Source organism: Ixodes scapularis, unplaced genomic scaffold, assembly GCF_016920785.2.
Source record: "Ixodes scapularis isolate PalLabHiFi unplaced genomic scaffold, ASM1692078v2 PGA_scaffold3__209_contigs__length_174095766, whole genome shotgun sequence".
NCBI classification, from domain to species: domain Eukaryota; kingdom Metazoa; phylum Arthropoda; class Arachnida; order Ixodida; family Ixodidae; genus Ixodes; species Ixodes scapularis.
Window position 1 is genome coordinate 154169003 of NW_024609868.1, and position 26841 is coordinate 154195843.

Sequence of the window (26841 nt, forward strand, 5' to 3'; positions counted from 1 at the left end):
TACCGGGGCCTGCCAAATGATTATCTATGGTGATGTACGTACGCGCAGCCGTATTATTATGGTGCCTGGAACGCGTCTCCGACTGGTGTGTTTACCGCGGCCAAAAAAGTGGTCCCTCGATTTCCGCCTGATGACGTCATAGAAGTGTCATGCTGTCGCCGGTCGCGACCCTGGCGGCGTCCCAACAGCTGTAGTGCATGTAGCAGATGCCTGTTCTGCTGCACGTCGCTTTTTACTGTGACAGTTCACGGAAGCTAGAGCAGCCGGAGTTGGGACGCCTGGGATACCTAAAGGGACGCCGCGACGACAGCGACACTCGCGTTCGCTCGAGCTTTTCGCCAGCATTTCTACGGTCAACCGCCAGGATCGTGACAGGCAACAGCATGACACTGGCGTCATTTGTTGCCACATCGGGACCACTTTTGATGTATGAGCGAGATAGGACGCTAAACACATTAGTCGAAGACGCGATCCAGGCACCATAGTATTATGGCCGTATGTAGCCGGGAAGGGATGACTACAATAGCATGGTGGCGGCACCAGTGGCGGCACCACTTCCGGAATGCGCGCGCCTGCGCCGTTCGCTTGGTGACATCGGTCTGTTGCAGACGCGTTCCAGGCACCGTACCTACACCGTGAGTGAGCCTAGGGAGTAAAAGAGACACCGAACGATGGGCCCTCCTGTACGAAATGCGTATATGCGAGTCTTCTGTGGTAGCGCATACGCAGCTCATATCGTAGGACCAATCGTACCGTATCGGTTGTGCCAACAACGGTTTCATAAAACTCTAATTTTCAGCCATAAAACCGTTCAAGCAATCGTGAATGCTTTCGGTTTCGGACTCTGATAATATTTGTAATTAAATTTCAGTATATAATTTAAACGCTGAATTAAGGTTTGCAGCGCGAGTTCATATTGACTGCAGTTGAAAATAATAATAATTAAAAAGAAAAACGACGATAAGAGAGTATTTTACAGCGACTGTGGCGGGCCGCTGTGGCGAAACTCAAAACTACAAAAAAGCTGACAAACAGCAAAAAAATCGGCTGGTCGGTCGCCGTTGCCAAGATGGCGCCGCCGGTGACGACAGGTGTCGATGAGCTCGTGCAGCATGTTTCCTTACACTGTCGCAGGCCATTTTTATTGGACGGTTGTGTTAGTCCCTTCGTTGCCCTCTACACGCTGTGGCTGTACCTTTGGACGTGTGTGTACGGTGTGTCTGACTATTACGAGCCGGGGCTCATAGCGCTCGCGTGCCTCGGCGTCGTCCACATACTGACGTGCTTATTTTGCCACTGGTCGGTGCACGTACGATGTTTTCTCTCCTGCACCAAGGTGAGTTCGTTTCCGAGCATCGGCGCGATGAGTGTGCGTCGTCCGAATGCCGATTCTCCGAAAAAGCTGCGCGCGTGAGCCGTAACGTATGGTCCCGTTATCATGGTAACGGAGTTTCGGTATTGAACGCCGACTCCGCGTGCACCGATGAAGTTGATCACAGATTGCTGATTACAGTTGAGCCTGGTTGCATAAAAACTTGGCAGAGATTTTCAACCGATTTCACGCTAATTCCGTGTCAGATAGCGTGGCAGTCTATAAAGGAGCTCACGTGCATCCGGTTTTCGTGAGCGAGTAACACGATCAGACGTTTGAATGACAGAAACCAAACAAATATATGTCTTATCCAGGTACGACATGTGAGACTGGCATCGGGAAAGAGTTCAATCGGTGATTGCATTTGTTCGTAGGTCCTGAGGACGTGCGCTAATTGAAGGTTGTTCCTCGCTCAGTTGCAGCAATTAACGTGCAACTTCCTGCTATTCACAGTGGCTTGGAATTAACGTGCAACTTGCCGCTATTCACGCAGGAGCCGAATCCTAGGAAGGCGACCCTCGCGAAGGTGGTTCCTATGCCCAACAATGGATCGTCAGAACTTGTGCGACTTCGCATGGAAAATGTGAGTTTGTGTATAATTAACTGATTTGTGTCGATTAGTTAGATTGCAGGGTTTCAGCTTCATTATAGTAATACTAATAATCTTTATTTAAAGTGTCCCAAAACAACCACAATACTGTTTTTATTGGTGCACCTCCACAAGAACACTGTGATTAAGAAAAAGAAAAAAAATATGATCGCACTCAAGATACAGTTATGCAAACTAAAAGCTTATTCACACGATGCATCTTTTCAACGCGCCACAGTTTAGCGAAACCAAGATTGCGCGAAATCGGCCTGTTCACACGTGGAGTTTTGTTGCACGAAACCTGTGGCGTATTGACTCACGAGAATTTCGCCAAACCTTTTCATCTGCACCGGGAATACCAAGCGTTTCGCATCAAAATGATATGAAGTACGCACAGTGTGAAGAGACAGTCTGTTTTATTAATACCACTCATTGAATTTCGTCAGGTTAGGCACACTGGGTTTACTAGTCCTGCCAAACCCCGGAAAGACCGCAAACGTCAAAGAACAGGCAGATGATCTCGAAGCATTTCGGACATTTTTGCACCGCTAATAAAGAAAGTTATTCCCAGTCATCAGGTTTATATCTGGTGCTTGCACTCGTAGTGACTGTTGATGAATCTGCACCGCGCCACCAACCCGTACTGTAGGCGCCGTTCACACACCTGCAACCGAGTAGGACCAAGACTCGTCGCCCGTATGCACCACTTCTCCGCTTGTCGTTCGCCATGTTTGTTTATTTTCTTTCGGCTTTGGCTCGGATACCGAATCGTCCGAAAATCAGACTCCTCCAAAAGCTCGCTCCTCCTCGAAGGTCAGACGTCAGAGCAAAGTCCAGCTGCCATTGGCAGCGTCCGCGTTTCTACTTCGGGTGATTGACAGGGCTCGGTGAGCTTTCAGTGAAAAATTGCTCCAGAAGCGAGGAAGACGCACCACTTTTTTCGGAGACGCGCCACTTTTTCGGTCGCGTTTAGACGGGAAATTTGTTTCCCGAAACCTAGTTTCGCGACACAAGATTCGCCAACAAGATGGAGCGTGTGAATAGACCTAATACAAACCACGGAAAGAAAAGTTTGTTAGTAATTAGCTAACTGCTCAACAGGCGGCAAAACACACCCGCTGGTACACAATTGTCGAGGTCTGGAGTTGCGATATGGCTTGCAGTGGATGTGTCCGGGAAGGGGTCGAAATATTACATGGTGATCAAATATCGAAACAAGATTAGAATTGGGCTTCGTACTAAGGGGGATCAGCCTGCTAAAAGTTCCACACCAAACAGTTTACCAGGTCTACAAAACAAATGCTTACCACATCAATGAACTGTGCATCACAGAACCTTATACTCCAGTACAGATACACCCTGCGACACTGTTAGCGTGAACAAGCCATCAATGGGAACTAGGTACGGAGACGTCTAATATTTTACTTGCAACTGAGAGCTATGGTTTATGCATAAACCCTAGCTCTCAGTTACGGTGTATGCATAAACCAAGTACGGTTTATGCTTATGGCTGAGTTTAATTTTTAGTCAACCAAACAAAATGACACTTGGCAACATTCAGGTCCATGCCGCGAGTGGAACATGAACTCATTATGCTATCAGTGCCAGTCTGTCGCGCCATACAATCATTTAAAATACTTACTGCAAAAAAAAGAAAAGAACAAAAGAAGCAGTTATGAGCATACAGATTTATACTAGAAGAAATGTTTCCTACGATATCATTGATGAATATTGAAAATAAATGCAGTTCTAACTGAGCCCTTTGCAATCTTGAAAGTGACTGGTGTAAAATTAGATGACTTTCAATTCATTAATTCTTAGAAATAGACACTTCCTGAGGTTCGGTGCCATCTGTTTGCTCAAATTACATTTAACATTTGCCATACTAAGGGTGGAAGTGAACATGGAGTATTTCATTGGGCTTCTGCAACTCGACGGTCAACGAGAAATTCTTTTCAATGGGCAGTTCTTTCTCAATCTCTCAGTTTCCATGGTGACAGAGATACAACTGGTCGGGGCAAAGCAGCAACCTAAATAAATTCCTCGGTAAAATTCTATATGGGAAGGGGCCTTAGAGCCGATTGTATGTCCTCAGATTGATTGGACCCGAGGCAAAACCAAACTGCTACGCAGGTCTTGCATTAAAATTGGTGTGCCACATTGTATGCTGTTGGTTTTGCACCATTCGCTTGGGTGTACCTTCAACTTCTTCCTTCGTCAGTCACCAGAAGGTGGTGCTAGGGATCAAAGTGGCCAGGCTGAGTTTCAGAAAGGGTCTTGTTATTTGAAACCTAACAATCTTAAACATAAAAAAAAACTCCAAAAACTCTAGGTTTCTTATTTTCAAATTTAGACTCCAAAGTTCAAGACAGTTAATCTAAAACTGCCAACAACCTCGAAAGGAGGAAACTCTTCCCCAATTCCTTCTTTCCATTTAGAAAAGAAGGAGAGCCTCCTCCTTTCTGTGGAGATGATAACCTTCTAACCTCGCTGAGGTTTGAAAAGTGTAGAAACTTTTCAGTCCAAAAATGCGGACGGTTCGGTACATCTCTTTTCTTTGGCGCTTCGCTGAAAAGAGAAAGCACGACCTCACGTTAGGCAATTTAGGAAATAAAAGAAACCTGTTTGCCGCTGTGTTTATTGCAGTCTGTCTGCCGCACCGCCCATCTCTCGATGAGAGGAGCGCCATCCCGTTCACAGTTTTTCTCTCTGCATCTCGCAGGTACCGGGTGAGGACGAGCCCATTGTCTGGTTCGTGTTCCAGAAGACCAAGTACTTGTATAACTTTGACCGCAAGTGCTTCTACGGCATCCAGTTTCCCGTGGGGATGCCCTTCAGGTCCTACCACGAGTGCAAGGGCTATGGGGACGACGCAGAGGTGTCCAACGCGGAGCGCCGCTTCGGCAAGAACGAGTGGGTATCCCACCGAGGACCTTGCCCTCCGTCTAACAAAGAAACGGCACCGTGCCTAGCTGCGCTGAAGTTGCGTGCAGCAAGGGACAACATTGTCCCTATGCTCTGTTCCACCTTACGAGGAGTCGCAGTCTTAGCTGTTTTGCCCCATTAAATTTAGAAATATTCTTTTATGTTTTAACGGTTCTTTTTTGTTTGACATAATTGGTACTTTTTACATTGTTCCATCTTTGAAGTAATATTTAATTTGCATACTGCTCTTTGTTGGGCATTTCTATGGTATTTCTCGTTATTCCATGTCATGTAATGCATTTCATGTTCGGTATTTAGTCAAATCTTGTTAATTCAAGCTCGAGGGGGACCGAAAATTTGCTTGAATAAAGCAAAGTTTGAATTACCAGGAGTTTCCCCCCCATAGAGATGCATAAGATGGGACGTGTGTTGCACATTGAAGCGCTCTATTCGTCGACTGATGACTTTGCCGGTGACCTTGAGAGGTCGATTTGTGAAAGACAGGACAACCTACTTGGTTGGGAACCTTCTTTTTTTTCTGACTCAATGGCTCCCCTAGCGCGAGCCCCTGCCCTTTGATCTTCTTCTTCTTTGTCTACCGACAACAGTCTTATGTCAGTCTTTGTTCAGTTAGAATTATTTTACATCCTGCATGTTAGTTTGAATTATCTGCAAGTTTGAATTAAGAGATTTTGAATTAATGAGAGTCGACTGTACTTTGTTATTGTCTGCCCTCACTTAAAATTTTTGCCTTAGCCTTAAGTTATTTTGATAAACTAACAATAACACCGGTCACAGTAACTCCAGTTATTGTGACCGGAGTTTGCTACATTTAACAGGTTTGTGTCAAGTATCGCTCGTGACAGTGAAAGAAAAAAAAAAAATATTTCTGAGTTCAGCCTTGGATTGGCCTTGCACCTGTAATTTTGAAGTGACGACAATTTGTTTTGAAGGATAACTGTTACACGTGTGCTTCTTATTAGTTAGGCATGTATTTTTTCGTCCCTCACTCTTGTACTTCTCCGCGGCACGCACCTGCATCTTCGGACGAGTGTAATGTCTAGAATGATACCTGTACGTGTCTCTGTTAATTACATATCTGCCTGCACTCGAATCTAGGGCTTTAAAAGACAAAATACTTAAGCTGCAGTCACTATTTGGGTTTGTTGTCGGATAGCAATGACAGCACCATCTGGTTGCGAAGTATACTACATTGTGATGCTATCTCATCTCTGCCGACTCAAAGCCACCCAACGAACAATGGCAGGAAATGGAAAGAGCATTTGGGAGGATCCAGTTGGGCGTATGTGTCGGCAGAGTAGACGACGTGGGACGCTGGTGCGTTTGTCGTGTTGGCCTCGCACTTCGTAAAATAAGGTGCCGAAGGCAAAAGGGCGAGGTGTATTGTCGAGTAGTCAAACGCCACAGCATCGTTTTAAACGGAATGGGAAATGTGTCTCCCGAAAAGTTTGATTAGTTTCCCGGTAGGTGATCCCGGAAACCTAGACGTAATCATAGATTAGGGCTGTGCGGAGGACAGGGTTTATTATTGTTTCCCCGTCTCGTCGCACGATTCGGTAGTGCAACTACGCTTATCTTGCCACGCTAAAGGCCCGTTCACACTCTTGCGACCTCTTAAACCTGGGTTCCTTAAAACTTCTTAAACCAGAGAACACACTGGCGCCACCTATTGGGAAGCAGTGTAAACTCGGCGGTCCGGCATAGTTTTTTTTATTTCTCGCCCATTATCCTTTCTTTCTTGCTCGAAAAACTTTTGTCAATGTTATAAACGAGCCTTTCTATGGGTATTACGCACATTTGACCTCGGAAATCCCGCAAAACCTTCGCTCTTGTGAAATGCAGTTCCAGGGTCACCGCATAGATGGCACCACAATGCCAGTGTGTTCCCTCATTCTAAAAACATTTAACAAGTTTTAAGAGATCTCGTCTCTCTCAGTCGTACTCGGTCGCAAGACTGTGAACGGGCCTTAATAGGGATGTTTCATAGATAGCACGCAAGAGCACGCGAGAGTTTTGCATTGCTTGTGGGAGCTCGTGGGGTCACTTCAAGCATGGTCCAAGCTCGCACCCTTGGGGCTCACAATCCGTAGCTGACGATCTACGAGAAGTACCTAACGTAATAGCTACGATGGTTCCCTGTGGCTGCCGGCAAAAAAAGAGCCGAAAATGCAGTTTCCATTTTTAGACAGCTTTAAAATTGAGAACTTAGCTCACTTACCTTATTGGCCAATTTTCTTTCCCGATGCTTACGAGACAAAGTGAGTAAGCGGCGAAAGATGCCAGAGGTTAAATGAGGCAGATAATCGTAGCCCGCATTGCACGCTGACTTGAACGCATAGTTGAAAAAAATGGACACTGGAGGGCTGCACTCTCATTTTTTTTATATATGTCTTATTAAAGGTTGTAGTTAGCCTACATTAAGCATAATTGCTTTCCAAGGAACTTTAAAAACTGGACACTAGAACATTCCTGGCACGATTGATTGGAGCATACTGGTACTGTTCGAGCTATTAAAGGAAAGTAGCATAAATGAGACGAGGACAGGACACATCTCCGAGGTAAATAACTGAAAATGTATGTCTGAAATTCAGAATTAACCACATTTTTTGCAGAAAGAGAGAGAAGTAATATTGTAGTCCTTTCCTGGTGCCTATTTCTAGATATATAAAGTATAACTGTGCCGAAACAGCCAATAAAATGAAAAAATCATGCAAGATAACTTATTTGTAGTTTCTTGTATATCTGTTAAAAATTTTCATTCTTTTGTAGTTTCTTGTAACTGTGTTCAAAATTTTTTTTCTGGAGTAACATAAGAAAAGATCTTTAAAAATAAAGGCGACATTATTGGTACGAGTGCAAGTTGATCGGCGATCGCTAGTTTTTCCTGATAAAGGTACTAGGTTTTGTTACCGGCGCGCATACTTGAATTACGACTCTACCGCTTTTACGGTAGCGGTACACGCGTGCAAAGGCAACGAGGTGTTGCGGTGGGTAGTAAAACTTGAGAATTTTGTTATTTGACCCTCTTGAGATATCTGGGAAGAGATGAGCGTTGGTTACGTTCTTGTCTTGCTCCGGCTTTTTGCACGGCGCGACCTACCGTTGCAGTCTGGCTGTGCATGTCTCGTCGCCGACTTCATTCGCGCGAATTGAAACGGCCGTCGCACGCTTACAGCAGCCGGTAAATCCGTCTTTGCAAGGGCGCTTGCCCTCGCTCGAGGAGCGTTTGCGACCGCGCAGCTGTACGCGAAACAACGATTTAAACGCTACAGCATCCTCATCTTTCTCCGAACAGCTCGCATTTCTTACGGGGAGCGAAACTGTAGAGAAATGCAGCACTTACCTCCAAGCGGACGTCTCGGGCACCACTGCTTGGCACTCGCGAGACACACTTCGCTGTCCACAGACGTTCTCCCGCCCAGATTATTTCCTCTACCCCAGAGACCCTGCACGCAAGCAACCTTCCTTCAAGGAGGTCTGCCTCCCTAAAAAACAGTAATTGCCGTTTTCTAACGGGACGAAAGCCGCAGTAATATTGCGACGCGTCGCTCGCCATTGTAACTGGACGGGCAAACGCCCCGTGTAGGATGAATTCGCGGCGCCACAGGCATCGCTCCGGCGCGTTCCCGCGGTCCGGCCGAATTGTTGCCAATGGGTATAGAACGGCAGAGAGGAGTTAGGGTTGTCCCGAATCCGGCGCGAGCTTCCAACCTCTGGCAACCACAGTGGAATCTTGGTAACTTGAACCCGAGGGGGAGCGGAACTTTGTTGGAATAATGCAAAGTTTGAATTGCTGGGAGTTTCCTTCCTCGAAACACATAGGACGGGACCTGCGTGTTAGTTTGAATTATCCGCGAGTTTGAATTAACAACATTTCACTGTATTGGGCGTCTCGCCATTGACGAAGAGAGATACCCGAGATGGAAAGGCTCGAGAAGTTCCGAAGATTTGACGCTCTGGCCTGCGGTAGGCGTTGGCTAAGCTGCCCCCCCCCCCCGTTCCCGTCGTCCCTTTTGCTTCCAGCCTGGAGATGGTGGTGCCCGAGTTTGGGGAGCTGTTCAAGGAGCGTGCCACGGCGCCCTTCTTCGTGTTCCAAGTGTTCTGCGTGGCCCTGTGGTGCCTGGACGAGTTCTGGTACTACAGCGTGTTCACCCTGCTCATGCTCGTCGCCTTCGAGTGCACCCTGGTGCAGCAACAGCTCAGGAACCTCTCCGAGATACGCAAGATGGGCAACAAGCCCTACATGATTCAGGTGTGCGGTCTGACAACAGCCTTTTTTTTCTCCCTTTTTTTTTTTTTGTAGAATTTTCATTGGAAAATATGAATATAATCTGCGACGCGTGTTCAAATATATTCTAATTCGATTCGCGGTGAAAGATTTGATGTTTGCGCGGCTCCACTCCTTAGGCTAATGTCCGGCCCCCTAGCGTTTATTAAAAAAAAGTCAATCGATGCGGAATTCGTCGTTTCGGTGTTGTGGCTCTGCCATTTAACTTTCAGGTTACGGGCTTCTTAGGAATTAGTGATATGAGAAGGGTATCTTTTTATTAATTTGGCGATAAAAAACGAGAATTATGCCCGACTCGTGCTTTGTGTAAACTTGTTTTTGTGAACAAGGGTTAGTGCATCGTAAGCGTTGCTCTTAGCCATGCGCCGTTTCTGCGTCCATTGCCTATGTAACACCCACGTTTGTCACGCTAAATATACGTTTGCGTTAAAAAGGGAGCAGAGAAAGGTACCCCGTGGATCTTGAGTTCCCCGCCAATACATACCTTTCGGCGATGTATGCTAATCGAACGATAATGACCTTCACGTGACTCTCTACAGGGGTGGCCAGGCTGACCCTGCCTAAGAGCCGCAAACAAAACCACGAAACTTCCATGAGCCGCGGGGGGGAGGGGGGGGGGGGCATTTTGTTTAGAGCAATAAATTAAACTCGAACTACTTGCAATCTATTCAGGTCAAAAGCAGTCCAAGTGTACGTGAGGTAGCAGTAGTACGAGACTACCCAACCGCAACCTGTCTTTCGATTTAAAACGCGTTCCATTTCTCATTTTGGGGAAGTCCTCGCGTGACCGGGAGGGAGGCGGGGGAGTGGGGTGGGGGGGGGGGGGGGGGTAGGGGAGGGAGCCGCGAGCCGCACTTTATAACGTGAAGAGCCGCAGCTTGGCCACCCCTGCTCTAGAGTCTTAAGTTTGCTCCTATGAAGTGTTTAAAAAGTATGGTTGTGAACTTTCGGCATTGGAAGTCTTTACGGGACTACTTAATACCCTAAGTGGTAGCGCACTTAACATCGTGAATAAATCGGGTGAACTTCAATGTACAATCGAGAAAGGCTTAAAAGAAAAACAACATGTTTAGATCACATTTTTTCTGCCAAACTTGTTATCGTGGCGAGGGACAATGAAGCAAAGATGACCGTACTTCCCAGTTAGCAGTGTTCACTTATACCCTGTTATGTTATGAGGTCAATGGTTGAGACCAGAACCATGTGCATTCCATAAGCGTTGTGCCCCGACATCCTGCCTCGATCTCACGAGCTCCCCCAACACTTCTTCTTTATTTACCAGTGCTTATGTTGGGAACATCAGATACCCCCGCCATAGCTAAATAGCCGCGTTTGCTCCGGGGGTCATCATTGATCCAAACACTGCGATTACTAGGAGTGTGCTATCTTTCGCTATTTAAAATAAAATATTGAATCAAGCCGAAAATAGGGCGTGGGTTACATTTTGATGGTGGGACATCTCTGCACAGTAAGATACTGCCCCCTTTTAGAACAGAATAGTTCTTCTAAGTATAACTTTTGTGTATTTTTCTGTTGGAATATTCTGAGCTCTTTTTTTTTGGTCAACTTTGGGTCTTCCATAGCCATGATATTTGCATTAAGGTACTGGAGCCCACTACTTTTTTAAATATAATTAGTTTTAGGCCCCTGTTTTATCATAATGGGACGAGTTCTTCCTTTTTTTTTTGCGTCTGCTGCATTTCTAACTCATGCGGTTCTCTTTTTGTTTCCCTCAGGTGTATAGGAACCGGAAATGGAGGCCGATACTCAGCTGCGACCTGATCCCCGGAGACATAGTTTCTATAGGTCAGTGTCGACCCTCCCTTCTATTCTCCCGAGCGAGTGCCTGATTTGAGAACGCTCATTGGTCAACTTCCGCCCCTTCTTGGCGGCGCCCAGACAATAGCTTTGGGGTTCTTGAAATCCTCAAATATCTGGGATTTCGATCAAAGCCTTTCAAGGGCCTTTAAATCTCCTCGAAATTTGCAGTGCTCCTTGTACCGTCAAGACCGGTTATAACGACTTCGACGGGGATCAGTAATCACTTCGCTATATCCGCTCCTTCGTTATATCTGGACTCCACAAAAAAAAAACACGCAAAAAGAAAGATGACACGGCCCGTCACGGGCGCATGTTTATTTTGCCTTCAGAAAGCGGTCGAGGCTTCCCTACGCGCGCTCTCTGCTACATCGGAGCCGCTTTTCGCCAACTGCGAGAAGCTCTGATTGAGAAGAGAATCTGTGGGCTACGTACGAACCGGACCGTGTCAACGGCTAAAGTGGAGGACACCGGCAGTGGATCTCGTGCTTTGCGTCTATGTGCACTTCATCGTGGATAGCACGCTTTTGTTTCCTTCGTCTTCCCTGTCGAGTTGCCAGCGGTGCTGGGTCTCGCCATTTTAAGGGGGCACACAGCCCTAAAGCGTCCATTTTTCTGCAAAAATTGTGTTCTCCATATGTTGCAGTTTTGGCACCTCTAATTATTAATGCGCAATATGGTGAAATTTGGTAAACTTCTGCGCTGTAATTACCGAGGAAATAAACCTTTTGAATGCCTTGGAGGCGCGGTGCGCTCGCAAAAGACGCGAGGAGAGCATCAATCTTCCGATTTTTGGTACGGTACAGCACTTTGAGTACGGGCACTGTGTTCCCGGATCGTCTCCATTTATAAAGCGCGCCTTTTCGAGCTCTAAACACGGTGTATGGAAGCTCGGGCAACGTCGTTTCTTTCTGTTGTGGACTGCTTTAACGTTTTTGGAGGAGGAAAAAGCGTTTCGTACGATTTCAGAAGAAGATTCGGAAAACTGACAACGACAATTTTAAGCGGCAAGACAGCCGAAGAAGCGGCGTCACTACGAAGCATTGATCATCGGGTGACTCTAGCTTCACCGTTCAAACCTCATCCCGAAACGTTAATTATACTTCAAAGAAATTTCGGGGACTTGGAGGGGGAAAGGGAGCGGCGAAAGGGTTACCGACGCTTAGGGAAGTTGCACGGTAGGAGAACAAACATTGCATAAAGCATTTAATAATGGACCTTTTCCCAGTAAGCCTCTGCGCGTGTGTACACCCTCTTCCCCCGCCTCGCTTCCCGCCATCTCCATTTTCGGAAAGCATTGTCCCGCACGACCAACATCGTTGGCGCCCATCTTTCCGCGTATTTCGTCTTTTTTGACGATTCTTTTTTCAGGTATAGGTAGCATGGGGCACGAAAATCAATGAAAACGGATACAATTGCGCAATGTCAATGTGTTTGACGGGTGAAGTCCCGTTGGGCTGCTCTTAATTTGTAGTTCGCGGGCAAGCCGCCACATGGCTCTCGTTACTCGGAAGAGGTCCATTAATTAGTTCCTCTCTCTACGGCCGTGCAGGCACGAGATGGCGAGAACGGAGAGACTGCAGACGCGAATGCCGGACACCCGTCTTTGTTTGCAGGGAGGTCCCAGAACGACAACCTGGTACCCTGCGACCTGCTCCTGCTGCGGGGCCCCTGCATCGTAGACGAGTCCATGCTCACCGGGGAGTCCGTGCCGCAGATGAAGGTTAGCTCGCACGCCGTTCCACCCGCGTGTCTCCCTGCCCGACGTTTTAGACGGAACTTCCTGCATCTGCGGTCGCGCACAGGGTGGAAACGGTGGGGAGGGGGCTTCGATTACATCACCTTTGGCACGAGCTTTTCACCTTCGACGACCTTTTTGGCGTCTTGTGCACCTCGAGTGCGCACGGGCGGCCAGAGCAGAAGGCAGGGGGTGCACCCTGGAGGTCGGCCGTCTGGAAACGCGCCCCGCCGCCTTCGCTCTCTCGGGGACCAAGCGACGCGCTGCCGAAGTCTTCCGAGCTTAAATTTGCGGTTAGTCTCAATTCATACCTTTTGGGAAGGATGCCTACATCCAACTGTTGTAAAAAGTTTCTGTGCGTCCGAAAACCCGGAAATGTCGCGCAATTTCGGCAGTTCCACGGACTTCGAGGGATCCGTTTTAGGAGGCAAGTCATCGTCGGGAAAACTTGCAGAAATGAGTTGGCACGCCACGCGCTGCGTTTTGGAGACGCGTACGAATTACCGGCACTTGGCCACTCTGAGTGCGATGTCTACCGATTGGCTTTGCAATCGGTGTCCACTCCCAATATGACTTGATGTGTTTGTGATTCCACGTGGTCGGTTGGAAAGTGCGGCTCGTTCTTAATCTCGTCAATGGCAGCCGTAGATGCTTTGACCTTCGGATGGAAAAATCTTTGCCTGAGCGAAAATTTAACGAGGACGGTTAGGTCGAGCGATTCAAATTTTATCTAAGAATTTTAAACAATGGTCTCGTTTCAAAACGTGCGGCACCATCTGCGGTGCCGAAAAGAATCCAGGGAAACCTAGGCATGGAATTGGATGAAGCGGCCGACGGAGGTGAGGGAGAAAACGCGGATGAAAATGCGCGAGTCCTTTTTCTCTCTAGCTCTCTTCGGTGTCACAGAGTGGATGCTGCGAGGGAAAGCACCCGGGATTTAGCGCGCAAACGTTCAGGATTTTTGCAAAAGGTCTGTCGGAGAAAAATTCTACCAGAACATGTTTCGATAAAAAAATTGCCTCATTTTCTTTTAAAAAGTTCAGTCATGTCGACAAAGGCTGGTAAACGCGGAATATGCGATAGGCCTTCCGGGGAAGATGGAGAAGGACATCTGAACTGCACCGCCTATCGAAGATTCTCTTTCATTTATGACACGCTGTGAGATGGCTCTGCTTGACTGGAAAGGCTGCGAAGCACTCGAGATTGTTCACGCACCATGTGAGTGAGCTTGCTCTTGCTTGGTCCATACCACCAAATCTAGATAGCTCGATCGGCAAAGCACTTGGCTCACACTCTGGAGGTGGTGAGTTCGAATCCTACTGGGAGGACTGAAGCCTATGGGCGTAATGTTTTTTTGGTGTCGGTTTTTCGTTGCAACCGGCCGCTACGGCTGGTCGTCGCGGCTGGCCGTTACAGTCAAACGTTACCAAACTCCATGTAAACCAGCTGATAAAAACACATTTTGTGGTAAGAATAGTGATTGGCCGAATCAGCCAAAGTTCGAATACAGCAAAATTTGGCACTTGTCAAACTTTTGGAGGCAAACACGGCAAAGATTTGGCAAACGTCTCTGCGTGCCCACAAACTGCAATGCTGGCAACATCGGCTGACGGTCGCTACCTTAGGAATGTGACGGAAGGTAACCAGAGACGACGGACAACAGTGTTTCAGCACTGCTATTACGCATCCCAAAGCGGCGGTAGGCAAAGCGCAACTTTACGGCTAGTGGGGTCGTTGTCCGTTTTTTTGGTCAAGAGCTGAAGATCAAACAGGCTGTGTACTGCGCAGGGGACAAGCGAGCGGGGCACGTTTCGCTAAATATTAGAGTGACTTTGTTTTTGTCGGCACTTTAGTTCCTTTTACTTATAGTCAATATATCTTCTGCCCTGCGCATAGATCAGCATAGATTGAACGGCAGGATGTGCTACCACGAATGATGCGCCGACGTCGGAAAACTTGCCGATTGATTATTGTCGTTAGTACTGCTCCTGGTAAAAGTTTTGTGCAAAAGATATAGACTAGTGGATATTTTACGCATTATAAACAATAGTGAGGCTTTGAGGATAAATGTGGATGAGAAACTGCATGCTATCAACCCTTAATGAAAGTAGTGATTAAAATGGTAGAAAGTGATATCCTTCCTTTAATAACAGCTTTTTTTTGTTCATGTGGCTAGCCTTCAATAATGTTGCAAAATAGGACAAAAAGATTCTTGGTTGTGTAGGGGAGCAATGTGTCTTGGTCCCCAATGTGGTCAAATAAGGGAACGTGGGGCATAGGTAGTATTTTATTGACAGTGCCTGCACTTGGAGCTTGTAAAAATTTATTACCATGACTGAGGTCGCTGTAATTTTGTAATAAATGCCTAAGAAGGGCACCAATATACTTTTACTTCAAAATATTTCATTATTTAGATTTTGCTACGTAACATTAATTTAATAATTTGTATTACTAGATACATACTTAAAAATACTTTGCGCTAAAGTAAAACAAAATATCAGTTAGTCTGACAACTCCGTGTTTTTGCTGAATCTTTGCCGAATTTCTGTAAAAGTTAGGCAAATGTTTGGCTATGCTGAATCTCCAGATTCTTTGCCAAATTTTTGTTTTGGCAAAGGTTTGGCTCATCACTAGTTAGTATTAGTGTTGCGATGGTTCGAGAATTGCTCAAGTGTTGGCAGATCATAGTTGATGTTCAGCCTTCGTCAGCTTCGTCACTTCTGTTCATATAAGCGCAAACATTTGCCGAGTTCTATCTAGTGTACATCGAATTGAACCCTGCAAGCTCGGTAATTGCCTCACTTTATTGAATTCGTGCTTAAGATAGTTATTGTTACTAGCTTACGGCCGTGAAAGAATGAATAGTGCGCTCCGGTTAATCGCCGCAAATTGTGGAGTTCTGCTGAACTTAGAAGGTAGACTGCAGGGAATGCTTTCCATGCCGATGGTTTTCACGTGCGCGCAATTGTCCGTGTCATCCATTTGTCAAGATCCACCTAGGAGTGGCTACTTTTGCTGGAAATTATACAAATGACTCGAGAAATCTGGAAATTCTGAAACACATTTAGTTAGGATTCGTGCAGTTCAAAGAATGGCTGTGCTTTTTTGGGACTTTGTTTTGCTCTATTTTGATGCCCTGTCCCACCAGGAGCCAAATGTTTCTTCACCAAAAAAGTTAAAAGTTATAAAAAAAAAAAGTTAAAATGGTAGGGGAGGTTTTAATTGACACAGATTTTGGGGAAGTGACTCTTCAAAACATCCGTCAATTAAAGCAGTGTCTTTCCAAGATGCCTTGGAAATAAAATATATTTGGCTGCGTTCTTGCGGTGCTTCACTGCAGATTACGTTGAAATACGAAAGCACCGCTTGTTTTCTACGAAGGCCAGGTTCTGCCGATTAAATTGTGACAAACCCTATTTTCATTCAATAGAGATGGTCACGCTCAACATGTCACCGCTTTTGTCGAGCTAGTACCTCCTTTTCAGTTGCTCGGCCATCTTGCGAGGCATTGCGAAAACCGCGACACATCCTCGGCCTGCGACCCATGCTGAAGAGAGGAGAGCGGCGCATAATAACTCTCGCTTAAAGTGTCCCCATTGGCATTAAAGTCGAGCGTCGGGCTTAGGATATCGGAGCCCCGTGCTCGATTTTTCTTCAGAGACAGTTGGAGCATTGTTCTTTCCTCCCGATTTGCCCGTTGCGCACTAAAAAAACCTATTCCGCCATCGTGACGTCTTCTTCCACCTTCGACAGGAACCCATAGAGTCTGCAGACTTGGACCACCAGCTGGACATAGAGACGGACGGACGGCTGCACGTCCTGTTCGGGGGCACCAAGGTGCTGCAGCACACGCCCCTCGCCAAGACCAGCCCCGGCCTGAGGCGTGAGTCCGGGCCCTCGAGCACTTCCACACTTTCGCCGTCGAAAGCGGTCCCAAAGTGGCAACGAGCGACGTAGCAAAAGCCGGAGTGTCGCGTGACCCGACTCGCGTCTGCCTCGGTTTTTGTTGATGATTCGGCCGCGGAGCAACCTGCAGCAGAACGAGCGTCCGCCCTGTCTGCCTCTTCCGCCGCGTCGCCTCTGGGATCGCGACAGGCAATGGTGCGACACTTGCGACGCGGTGAAGCGGAAGCACAGGTTGGAGGCGCTTTGGAGGCCACACCTTTACCGCTCGTCGAAGTGGGTCCGAACCCGGGCCCGACCTCGCAGCGACTAACCAAAAGCACCGAATGTTTGGGAGAAAGGGAAGCCTCCTTTTTCTCGCCGCAAAAATTGTCCCCGCCTTGCCGAGCGTCCGATCCCTGCTTGAACGTGGCGCCCAACGGTTCAGACCGGACGCCCAAGTTTCGGAGTGCCGTCGTCTGATTTCAAAGTTACGCGCGATTTTCGGACATTTTGAATGCGAAAATGGTGGACAACGGGGCCTGCGAATGCGTAAAGGTGATTGGGCATCTGATACCGATATCGAAGCCCCATCGTCCCGTTGAAAATTTCTGAGAATCGCTTTTGACTTGTGAATCGGATGATGGCGAGTTCTCAAACTGGTTTCGACCGCCAGCACTACGTTTGGACTGAGACTGAGCATTTATTTTTGCGGCGAAGAAAACATGGTTTTTTTTTTTTCCCTTTTTACAGCACCTGGTTGCAATATCAGTAACTAAATACAAAAGAAGTTACGATGCAATTTCATGAACTGTAACAACTTAAACTTGTACTAAGTTAGTTCACTTACGATTTCTTCTCGAAATTACTTTGACAGTTGCACAAATTCACATTTATTTAGTCTCACTAGCAGCACCGCGGGTTGCAACCACCTCATGCTCTGCCGTAGCAGAGTGCCGAATCGAAATGGAACCTTTTCAATATCTTTCTCGCGTCGGAAATTTAGCAGTTGGTCAATAATCGCAGCACATCTCGACATCGTCGGATGGGTGTATCTGAAACCATTTTTATAAGCTTACTGCATTTCGTCTGAAAGAACTGTAATTCTAACTCGATTACTTTCAAAAGTACTTTCGCAGCTCTGGATGGAACTGCATTGAAGATGTGGAAATATAATAGGTACAAGTTCAAAGCTTGTTTTGCATGGGAGGCTTTTGGTTCTGGTCATTTATTCCTATCATGTTTTGGCATGAGATATCATTGTTTATTTCTCTAAGATAAAATAGGTATCTCTCGTTGTTTCTCCTAAATTGTCGTAACTTCGATTCGTAAAGTCCGTGAAAAATTGACGTAAGTAAGAAAGTGGCAGTAAGAATATAGGAAATGCGTTAGTGGTTCTTTCAGCCTTTCTTATCCCGAGTCCTCATAAAGGCAGCAGTATCGTGATAGGTTTTTGTATATTTATCGATTCTCGTGTGCAGTATAGAACCTCCTTAATTTGAAGTCTATTGGATGAAGAAAAATATTCGGATTAAGTACATTTTTTACTCACCCGAAAATAAAAGAATGCAACAAAAATTGTTCGCAGAGCCTCACTGTGTAAGTTCAAGCGAGATAATCCATTTAAAGCAGGACACGGTCACACAAAGTAAGAATCATAGCACCATGTAAGCTGTTGATATGCCCAAGAATAGCACACTTTTTTGTAATCCTAGAAGAAAGTTGCAAATTTGGCTAATAAATATCTTCAGGAACCCATCGCAGTTCTAAGGATATGCAGTTTAAAGACAAGTAGGTGTTAAGGCAAAAACAAGCACACAAAAAGACAGTGTAACGTGAGTGTGCTGGTTTTTGATAACTTGTTACAGAAAGAATAAACAAAAAAGACAAACAAGGACGGGCAGCTGTCCGTCCTTGTCCGTTCTTTTTGTTTATTCTTTCTGTAACACAAAAAGACTAGTTTTTTTTTTGTGATTAGCGCACATTTTGAATTTTGGGTTTTGATCTCAGTTTAAGCGCCTTCGTACAAAACTGAACGAAGAACAAAGGGACTCGTTTTTGCACGTCCGAAACTTCTAAGTGCAACGTTCCTAAACAGTTTTATGAGCCATCGAAGCACACAGAGCTGGCGCAATATTCGAAACCTTTCATACTTATAGTAGTAGTGTGACTTCTGGTGAAGGCTAGATGGGGGATTCACCGCGACACGCAGAAAACCAAAGTATCCACGGTACCTGCCAGGACCTCCGCCCCAAGTGCTCCCACTCGCAGACTTGCGTCGACGAAGTTCCAAAACAAACTAAACCAGCCACACAGGCGTACCAGAGGTCATCACATACCGTGACTGAAGGCACTGTAATTTTGCAAATAAACGCGCAAAAATGACGCTAATAAACATTTACTTTAAAATGTCGCAATATTTAGCAATTGCTACATCAATGTTTTTTTAATTTGTTCCACCTGACACTTAAAAAATGTTTTTCGCTAAAGTAAAACAGAAATCAGCAAGTCAGTCTGACAACCATGCACTAATTCGTTATAAATTCAATAAAAACGTGACACAATTGCGCAGAGTGAGGAAAACACGGTTTTCCCAACTTACCGCGCCGTTTTCCTTGGGTCCGAATCCACCGTCCCGAATCACCACCTCAGAGCTTACGGTAATCCTGGAAGGGAATTGTGGTGTTGGCATCACGAAAATGAAACGTGTTTTATAATCGCTCCCAACTCACAATGAATCTTAATACAATAAATATTGTACTATTTTTGCCAGCTGCTCACACTCTAAGCCATCGCTAGACACCCGAAGGCCGGTCCACACCTCCGCCTACGACGAGAGGGCGCACTGCCATTGTCGCGCCATCTATGTATCGGGTAGCACTGGAACACTTTCGACCCGCCTGCTCTAAATGACTCAATTTTCGCGACAATCTAATTTTCAAAAATTTCACAACTCGATTCACGAAAAATAGCTCCCGCAAACAATTCGAGCAGAATGTTGGGACTTCGGAAGCCGTATCGAGAGGCTGCGCTTAATCGAGTGACGATCTAATGCCGAGAAAACGTGCGTGCAGAGGTCCTCACGCGATCGTTGCACGCATTCTATTGAAAACGCAAGTACAGTTGCCGACCGATTTTTCGGACCTGGAGGGGACCCCGAAATTGTCCGAATAATCAAGCAGTCCGAAAAATCGATTTCAGCCAAAGTATCAAATTTCCGCGCATATTACGGTGCGTATTGGCCACTTTCGACTTGTTTGATGTCAATTTTAAGTTATCGTGGTACTTCCGCTTTATATTGTTCACTTCTCACTTGTTTGTTGATCTGTCTGAGCACGGTGCTGCGCTTTGTCGGCGCCTTCGTTGGCACAACCAGAGAAGTTGAAGTTGGTGCCATTTGGCACTATTTGGAGACAACATTTAGTCCACCAAGCTCGCTTCAATACTAAGCCTATTGGCCAAAAATCTTCGCGCTCAAAAGGCCACAAGAATGGCAGACGGCCACTCTTCTCACGGTCGCACTCGATAAACATGGACCGCTAGAAGATCTGGAAGAACCAGAAGAATGGGCAGACGGAGGGCATGTTGGCTATAGCGGAACCGGAAAACTCGATTATTCGCGTCTCCAGCTCGACGCTCGCCCTTCCACAGCAGAAACGGGAAGCGCTCTAGTGAGGGTCCCCTGATTCTCCGGCTCGGCGGGCACGGCGGAACTGCTCGCGATCATGGCTCGCGGAATGTCATTTTCGAATGGAAACAACACTCTTCGCTGTCCCAATGTAGTGCTGCAGCCGGTGTGAGATTGTACCGTACTGGAGAGTTTTAGTATTGCATATAGAAGCAAACGCAAGCACTGTGCATTTGTGTTAGATTTGCATGCCCCATGTTGTGCCTGCGCCTCATCGCCATGCGACATCCAAGACCGCAATTTTGGGCTCCGCGCACGCGCAGTGTGGAACACGCAAAGCTAACGCAAGCACACAGTTTTAGTATTGCATATAGAAGCAAACGCAAGCGCTGTGCGTTGGCGTTAGATTTGCATGCCCCATGTTGTGCCTGCGCCTCATCGCCATGTGCCATCCAAGACCGCGATTTTGGGCTCCGCACACGCGCAGTGTGGAACACGGAAAGCTAACGCAAACACACAGCGCGTGCGTTCGCTCGTATACGCAATATTAAAACTCACTACTGTTTCACCGGCTTCCAACGCTAACGGAACACGTGCTGCAATTGTTTCGTTGTTTCATAAAAATGTTTGATTTTTATTATTATTATTTTTTTTTTACTTTTGGGCATTTGGTCTGGTAGTATGTTGGCGCAATTTTGGACGTTTTGCCGATTGTCAAAAGTCGCGGCATTGATAGCAAAATATACTTTACCTTCAATTAATGTAATTTTACATGGATTTCTCACATTAGCTAGAATGTTTTCATTGATTTTAGACTATTTTAATTTTATTACTGTGTAATTAAAAATGCTGCAATTGGTACCAGTGATGGTAATTAGCACACTTTTGATTGTCACATGTGTTCGCGCGTTTGAAATTAGATCGTAAGCAATAAATTATATTAGTGCCTGAAAAATTGTCCCCAATAACGCCAAAATCACGAAAATACGCCATTTAACCATAATAGTCTTTCCAGAAAGGAATAATTTTGTTTTCTTTAGCATATGAAAAACTCTGACATCGTTATCAAGATAAACCAACAGTCAAACACTGGATGTAATATAAAGTCATATGCATCCCGCATTGCTATAAAAAACACACACATTTCAGTTGTCTGACTCGGATTCCGTCTTTGGGTTGTTGCAGTGAGAACAGCGTTTGTTACTTTATCCGTTTTGTGGACATATTGTAAAAATTTTAATTATTCTCTTATTCTTGTGCTGGGAATAATGTCAAACCGATTAGTCATCTAAATAGCCAAAAACCCATTAAAAGACCCGCAGTTAATTTTTTCCCAGGACAATTACCTGAGCGAGAAAAGGCAGCGAGAACGCACAAATATCAGCACTGACTTTTTCAACAACTACAAATATCAGCCTGGATCGAACATGTATGTCACAAAATAAAGTTTCCGCGAACAACTTCTCTAACCAAATAATTACGATGTGAGACACATCTTGAGTTAGAAAAGAATCCGAAATTGAGACCTATATCGAGAAATTAAATCCAAAATAGAGGTTAGTTTCGGTTTCGCTCCAGAATTAAAACGCGCATCATTTTGTAAATATTTCGCTTAACACCGTTCTTGTTTTCAGGTTAAAGAGGTGACCTGTGCACATGACACCCTAGCTTCCTCGTATTACCAGAAATAATTTGTGTCGCTCAGTGAAGCCAGCACACTAGACAGGCTCAACAGCAGCACGCATCTCCGACCCTCACTATAACCGCCATTTTGGAAAATGAGTGGCGCCACCTGTAGTTAGTTGGAGTCGCGAATAGCCTCAACCCAGCTTGTTTATTGCATAGGGCGTGGTATCGAGGCTACAGGGCAAAATCAAAACAACCAAAATGGCGGCGACTAAGCTTGCGGCGTTATCGCTGTTTTGTGGCTGTATACTGAGGAAATCACGCAAATTATGTCAGAAATATCGAGCAATAAGCTTTATGACATCCGAAATTTCGATCAATGTTATACATAACTCTATGGGGTAAGTTACGGGTCGGCAAAAACGTCCGAATAATCGGACGTGTCCGAATTATCGGAGTCCGAAAAATCGGTCGGCGACTGTGTATAAAATACTCAAAATAAAATAATGCAATGGGCCGGAGTTCACGGGTCACCTTGATTCATGGTCACCACATGCTCTAATTTTCTATAAGAAGAAATTTAGAACCCAAAAATAATTAAAAATTTTGAGCTTTGGACCGGTTTGCAAAGATTCGAGCTTGCGAAAATTAAGTCGTTGATGGCATACATTTTCATAATTGGTTACACATAATTCTCTCGCCGCCTGCTCAAAATAATTCTGAAAACATTAAAAGTGACCGCTTTTCGTAAGTAGCGCATAGATTTTACCTCGCAAGTACCGCGGAATTTTTGCTCTATAGTCCGTTGCAACTCAAGAAGGTAGGGCGAGGTTAAGGTTGGTCGGGGAGAAGAAAGCAGACGGAACGCTAAAGAGAGAAGGAGGTTTTCTCCTCTCTTCTCTAGCGTTCCGTCTGCTTCCTCCTCCCCGGCCCGTCTTACCTTCGCCTTACCTTCTTGAGTTGCAACAGACTATAGTTATATGCAGTGCCGGGGCTAAAGTGATAGATTGTGCTGGTCTGTTCCATAGTTGTAAGCAGATACAAGGGTCATGTACTCGAGCGCACTCGGATGCAAACATGCGGACTCGTGTACGGGCGGGCGAAGCATCTTATCAATGCCGGAACGGCGTCTGCTCTGTCGTTTCCCCTCCAGCGACGGACAACGGGTGCGTGGCATATGTGCTCCGCACAAGCTTTGGCACGTCTCAGGGCAAGCTGCTGCGCACGATCCTGTTCGGGGTGAAGCGGGTGACTGCCAACAACCTGGAGACCTTCGCCTTCATCCTCTTCCTGCTCGTGTTCGCCGTGGCCGCCGCCTCCTACGTCTGGATCAAAGGTGGGTCTCCACCAGACTCGCCTGCCGCAACTTCCCCGGAGACGGTCCGCCCTAAAATCAGCCAAAAACGAGGGCCGGACCGATGTTTGGAGGGGGGACCTAAAACAGATTTATAAAAGACGTCATACGCGGGCCAGGGGCACTCAAAATGGCTCTCGGATAACCACCCGGTGCATCGTAAGACATGTTGCGCATCTTGCGTTTCTCTACTTTATACGTAGCATTAAGACGGATCTAAATTTTCAATCTACCACAGATTGGTGCTCGTATTAAGATGTTTCGAAAAAGCCTTTCTTTAAACAATGTTTTTGTGCCCCTGAAACGTTGCGACGACTTCCTAGGAGCATCCGATCATCCGAGCAGCGAATGTTTTATTTCCTCCGAAATGCCAGGATAGACGAAATGTCCGAAATGTTTTACTTAACATCTGTCGAGAGTCCGTAAGTACTCGAGGGTACTTTACCTTCCTCTCTGTCGGCCGATCTCCCAGGTACTGAGGACCCGAACAGGAACCGTTACAAGCTGTTCCTGGAGTGTGCGCTGATCCTGACGTCTGTCGTCCCGCCGGAGCTTCCGATAGAGCTGTCTCTGGCCGTAAACACGTCGCTGCTGGCACTGACGCGGCTGGGTGAGAGCTCCGCTCTGTGGCTTAAAAATTTACGGGAAACGTCGGGGGTTTTAAGGGGGTTTCGGTGCCCTAGCGTGCTAATGCCTGGCCTACTCATTTTTACAGCAGAACTGTTAAGGGCTGGTTTCCCCAGTATCGTGTCCGCAGACAAACAAATGTCAGCACAAAACTCCAAATAACTACCGCCATCTATGAGTGACGGCGGCAACCTTTCCAGCCTTTCTGCTCTGATTTTCACCAGAGCGGGAAGGCTGAATTTCTCTAGGCGTTGTCCTTGAGGTCGTCCGAGAGATTGTCCTCAAGGTCATCCTAGAAGTCATCCTTGAGGTCGTCCTAGACGTTGTCCTCGAGGTCGTCCTCAAGGTCGTTCTAGAAGTCAACCTTGAGGTCGTCCTTGACGTTGTCCTTGAGGCCATCCCAGACATCGTCTTTGAGGTCGCCCTTGGCGTCGTCCTCTAGGCGGTGTCCTCGAGGTCGTCTTAGAAGTTGTCCTTGAGGTCGTCCAAAAATTCGCTTTTAAGGTCGTCCTAGATGTCGTCCTCTAGGCATCGTCCTAGACGTCGTAAAGATAACAGCTTTGCTGGTCCTCCATCTTCACGTGAAGTGGAAGGGCTCTACATTTAGGAAAAATTGAAGAAGTCTTTGTTAGCCCTTTGAAATGGCATTTTTGCTATATTTAATTATCTTAAAATGAAAGAAGCATCGCACAGATTATTTGTATTCTTCATTGCGCTCGGTGGCTTAAAAGGAGCAAAGGTAGTTTATTTTACAAGGCTTGTTTAAGTGTACAGTATAGACCACTTACAACGTAACCGCTTATAGTGCAGGACCGGGTATAACGCGGTTTGTTTAAACCACCGGTTCGCCTCCCATAGAACTCCATGTAATTACATACCGCTTAAAACGCAGGCGCGCGACGGGAAATACCGGTTATAGTGCGGTTTCTGGCACAGCCCGCCGACCGCACCGCCGACCGGAGCAGCGAGCACGCTTGCCTGTGCGACACTAGATAACGGCGCTGACGGCGCGAGCCGCAAGCGTTGCGCAAGCGGCACTCGCGGGGCAAGGAGGGTGCTCGAAGAAGCGGGAGAAGCGAAGAGAGAGGCTTCAGTTGCCCTAGCGACGGAGGGACGCACGCACGTGTCGTTCACGTGCGTGCGTCCCTCCACTGCGTTGGAAACCAACAACCGCAACGACAGGAGAAGTGTTCGCGCGCGTTGCATGCCCGTCGCGGGCCGGCTGCTTCTATCCGCGAACAAGGCGTCGGTTGTGATCAACGTTGTGATCGTCGTCGTAGACGGCGTTCATCTCATCGTTCCGCGTAAAAGCGCTATCCTCGACTGTGAATTTTCGTCGTGTGTCGCTATGATAACCCGGCACGTAAGATCCACCTACTCGAGCGGCGATGTCGGGGCGGCGCTCTCAAGTCGGCAGAAACGCCCGTGTCGTCGTGTTTGTTTACTTCGACTACAGTGGTGATTTCTAAACATTTGTGTCCTCGAACATCGCCCGGATTTCTTATTTGGCGCATTTCATGCGTGTGCTCAAATGCAAGGTATTACTGGCGCGTACCGTATGGGATGCGAATTTTCACGCGTTTTCATCTCCAGAGAAAAGTGATTAGGGTTAGCAATCCTGAACGCTCGCAATACTCCGTCCGCAACCCGCGACGCCGCTAAGAGGCTGCGCCAGGCAAAAGCCGCTCATTTGTTTCAAAATGTGTGACACACTTGAGAGAGAAGTGTACTAGTCTGGTGAAATAAAGACTTTCCTCAAACTAAGCTTATTTTTTCATCTAACATAAAATAAGTTCTTTTACAACGGTAAGTTGTCTGATGGCATGTATTTTGGCCTAAAAAATTGATGTTTTGGTTATAGTGCGGTACCGCTTATAGTGCGGATTTTCGCGACTCCCGAGACATACGTTATATGCGGTCTACACTGTATTGCGCACACATGCCTCACGTTTGCACAAGAGCATAGTTTTTTTGTTCATCTGCGTTGCATCGAGAACCTAAAAAACAAGCTATTAGCCCCGAGAGCGAGCACAAGCGTCGCTGCGGTCGCCGCGCCCGGGTTGGGTGAGGTGTACTGTGACGTCAGGGGGAGTACTCCGCTCCGCGATCTCGCATCGGCTCGCCTCCCAGCACCGGTTTCCTGGTTTGGCGTTGTGTGCCGCAAGCTCTTCGTGGAGCTGGACTTCGTTTACCTGGTGTACAAGGCCGGTATTGACGTGCTTCCGTACATTTTATAAGCCTGCTTGTCCCTTTTTCCTTTAAAATTGGGTTACAAATCTCGAAAGCTTTCGGTGGAGGCAACTCCGCCGATGAACCTACCCGTCCGTCGACACGACACAAGGCAATCTTGCGAGGGGTCGGTGAAGCGATGGCGCAAGCGTTTCAGACGCTGGAATTCTGTTCCTTGCACGTTCATGATTTAAGACGATATTAGATCCCGCCTTCAAGGCATTTGAAGTGGCATTTATATCATGGGCCTTTGGGTGGTCGGAAAAATTAGCTCGCGACCCTGACTCTGCGCTGCCACTCTGCATGCGCTGGTTCGCAGATGTGTTAAAGGCCGTGCGTTTGATGATCTTGAAAGTGCCCGTGGAACAGGATTGTTTTACATAAATGTAGCTTCTTCGCGAATTAATTATATAGTTTATACACGTATGCAGGCATATTTCTTAGAAGCTGCACAATTACTGGAAATTAGTTTGTGTGGTAGCAGCAAAAACGGCCGAATTGCCCCCAGTTGTCTGTATGATATGTATTGAACTGCCAAACTATGCACGGCAATAGTGCCGTAATATGGAATGTTTATACGTTTTCCTGACATTCTTTACTCCAGCCTATTCCGAAAATACACCGTTGAGTTTGAATAGTCATTTCCAATTAAAAGAGATACTGCTGCAGGTCCCCAAAAGCTCCCTCAGCCTCCAAACTCCCTACAGCTGTACTCTCTGACATCAGAGAAAAACAGGAGTAAAA

The 26841-nt window shown here is 46.6% G+C and overlaps 1 protein-coding gene across 2 annotated transcripts in view; it reads left to right on the forward strand.

Annotated features, from left to right (window-relative positions):
• Window positions 1-1035: 1035 nt before the first annotated feature.
• Window positions 1036-26841, forward strand: part of LOC8031038 (endoplasmic reticulum transmembrane helix translocase) — a 105496-nt gene continuing 79690 nt past the window's right edge. Inside the window, exons 1-9 of one of the 2 annotated variants that reach the window (XM_040210932.2) lie at window positions 1036-1336; window positions 1866-1955; window positions 4684-4874; window positions 8931-9159; window positions 10932-11001; window positions 12630-12736; window positions 16505-16634; window positions 23041-23223; window positions 23714-23851. In XM_040210932.2, the coding sequence (XP_040066866.1) occupies window positions 1070-1336; window positions 1866-1955; window positions 4684-4874; window positions 8931-9159; window positions 10932-11001; window positions 12630-12736; window positions 16505-16634; window positions 23041-23223; window positions 23714-23851 (1405 nt within the window). In that variant the 5' untranslated portion in view covers window positions 1036-1069. The remainder of the gene's footprint in view (window positions 1337-1865; window positions 1956-4683; window positions 4875-8930; window positions 9160-10931; window positions 11002-12629; window positions 12737-16504; window positions 16635-23040; window positions 23224-23713; window positions 23852-26841) is intronic. The other variant, XM_042292648.1, reaches the window with a different exon arrangement.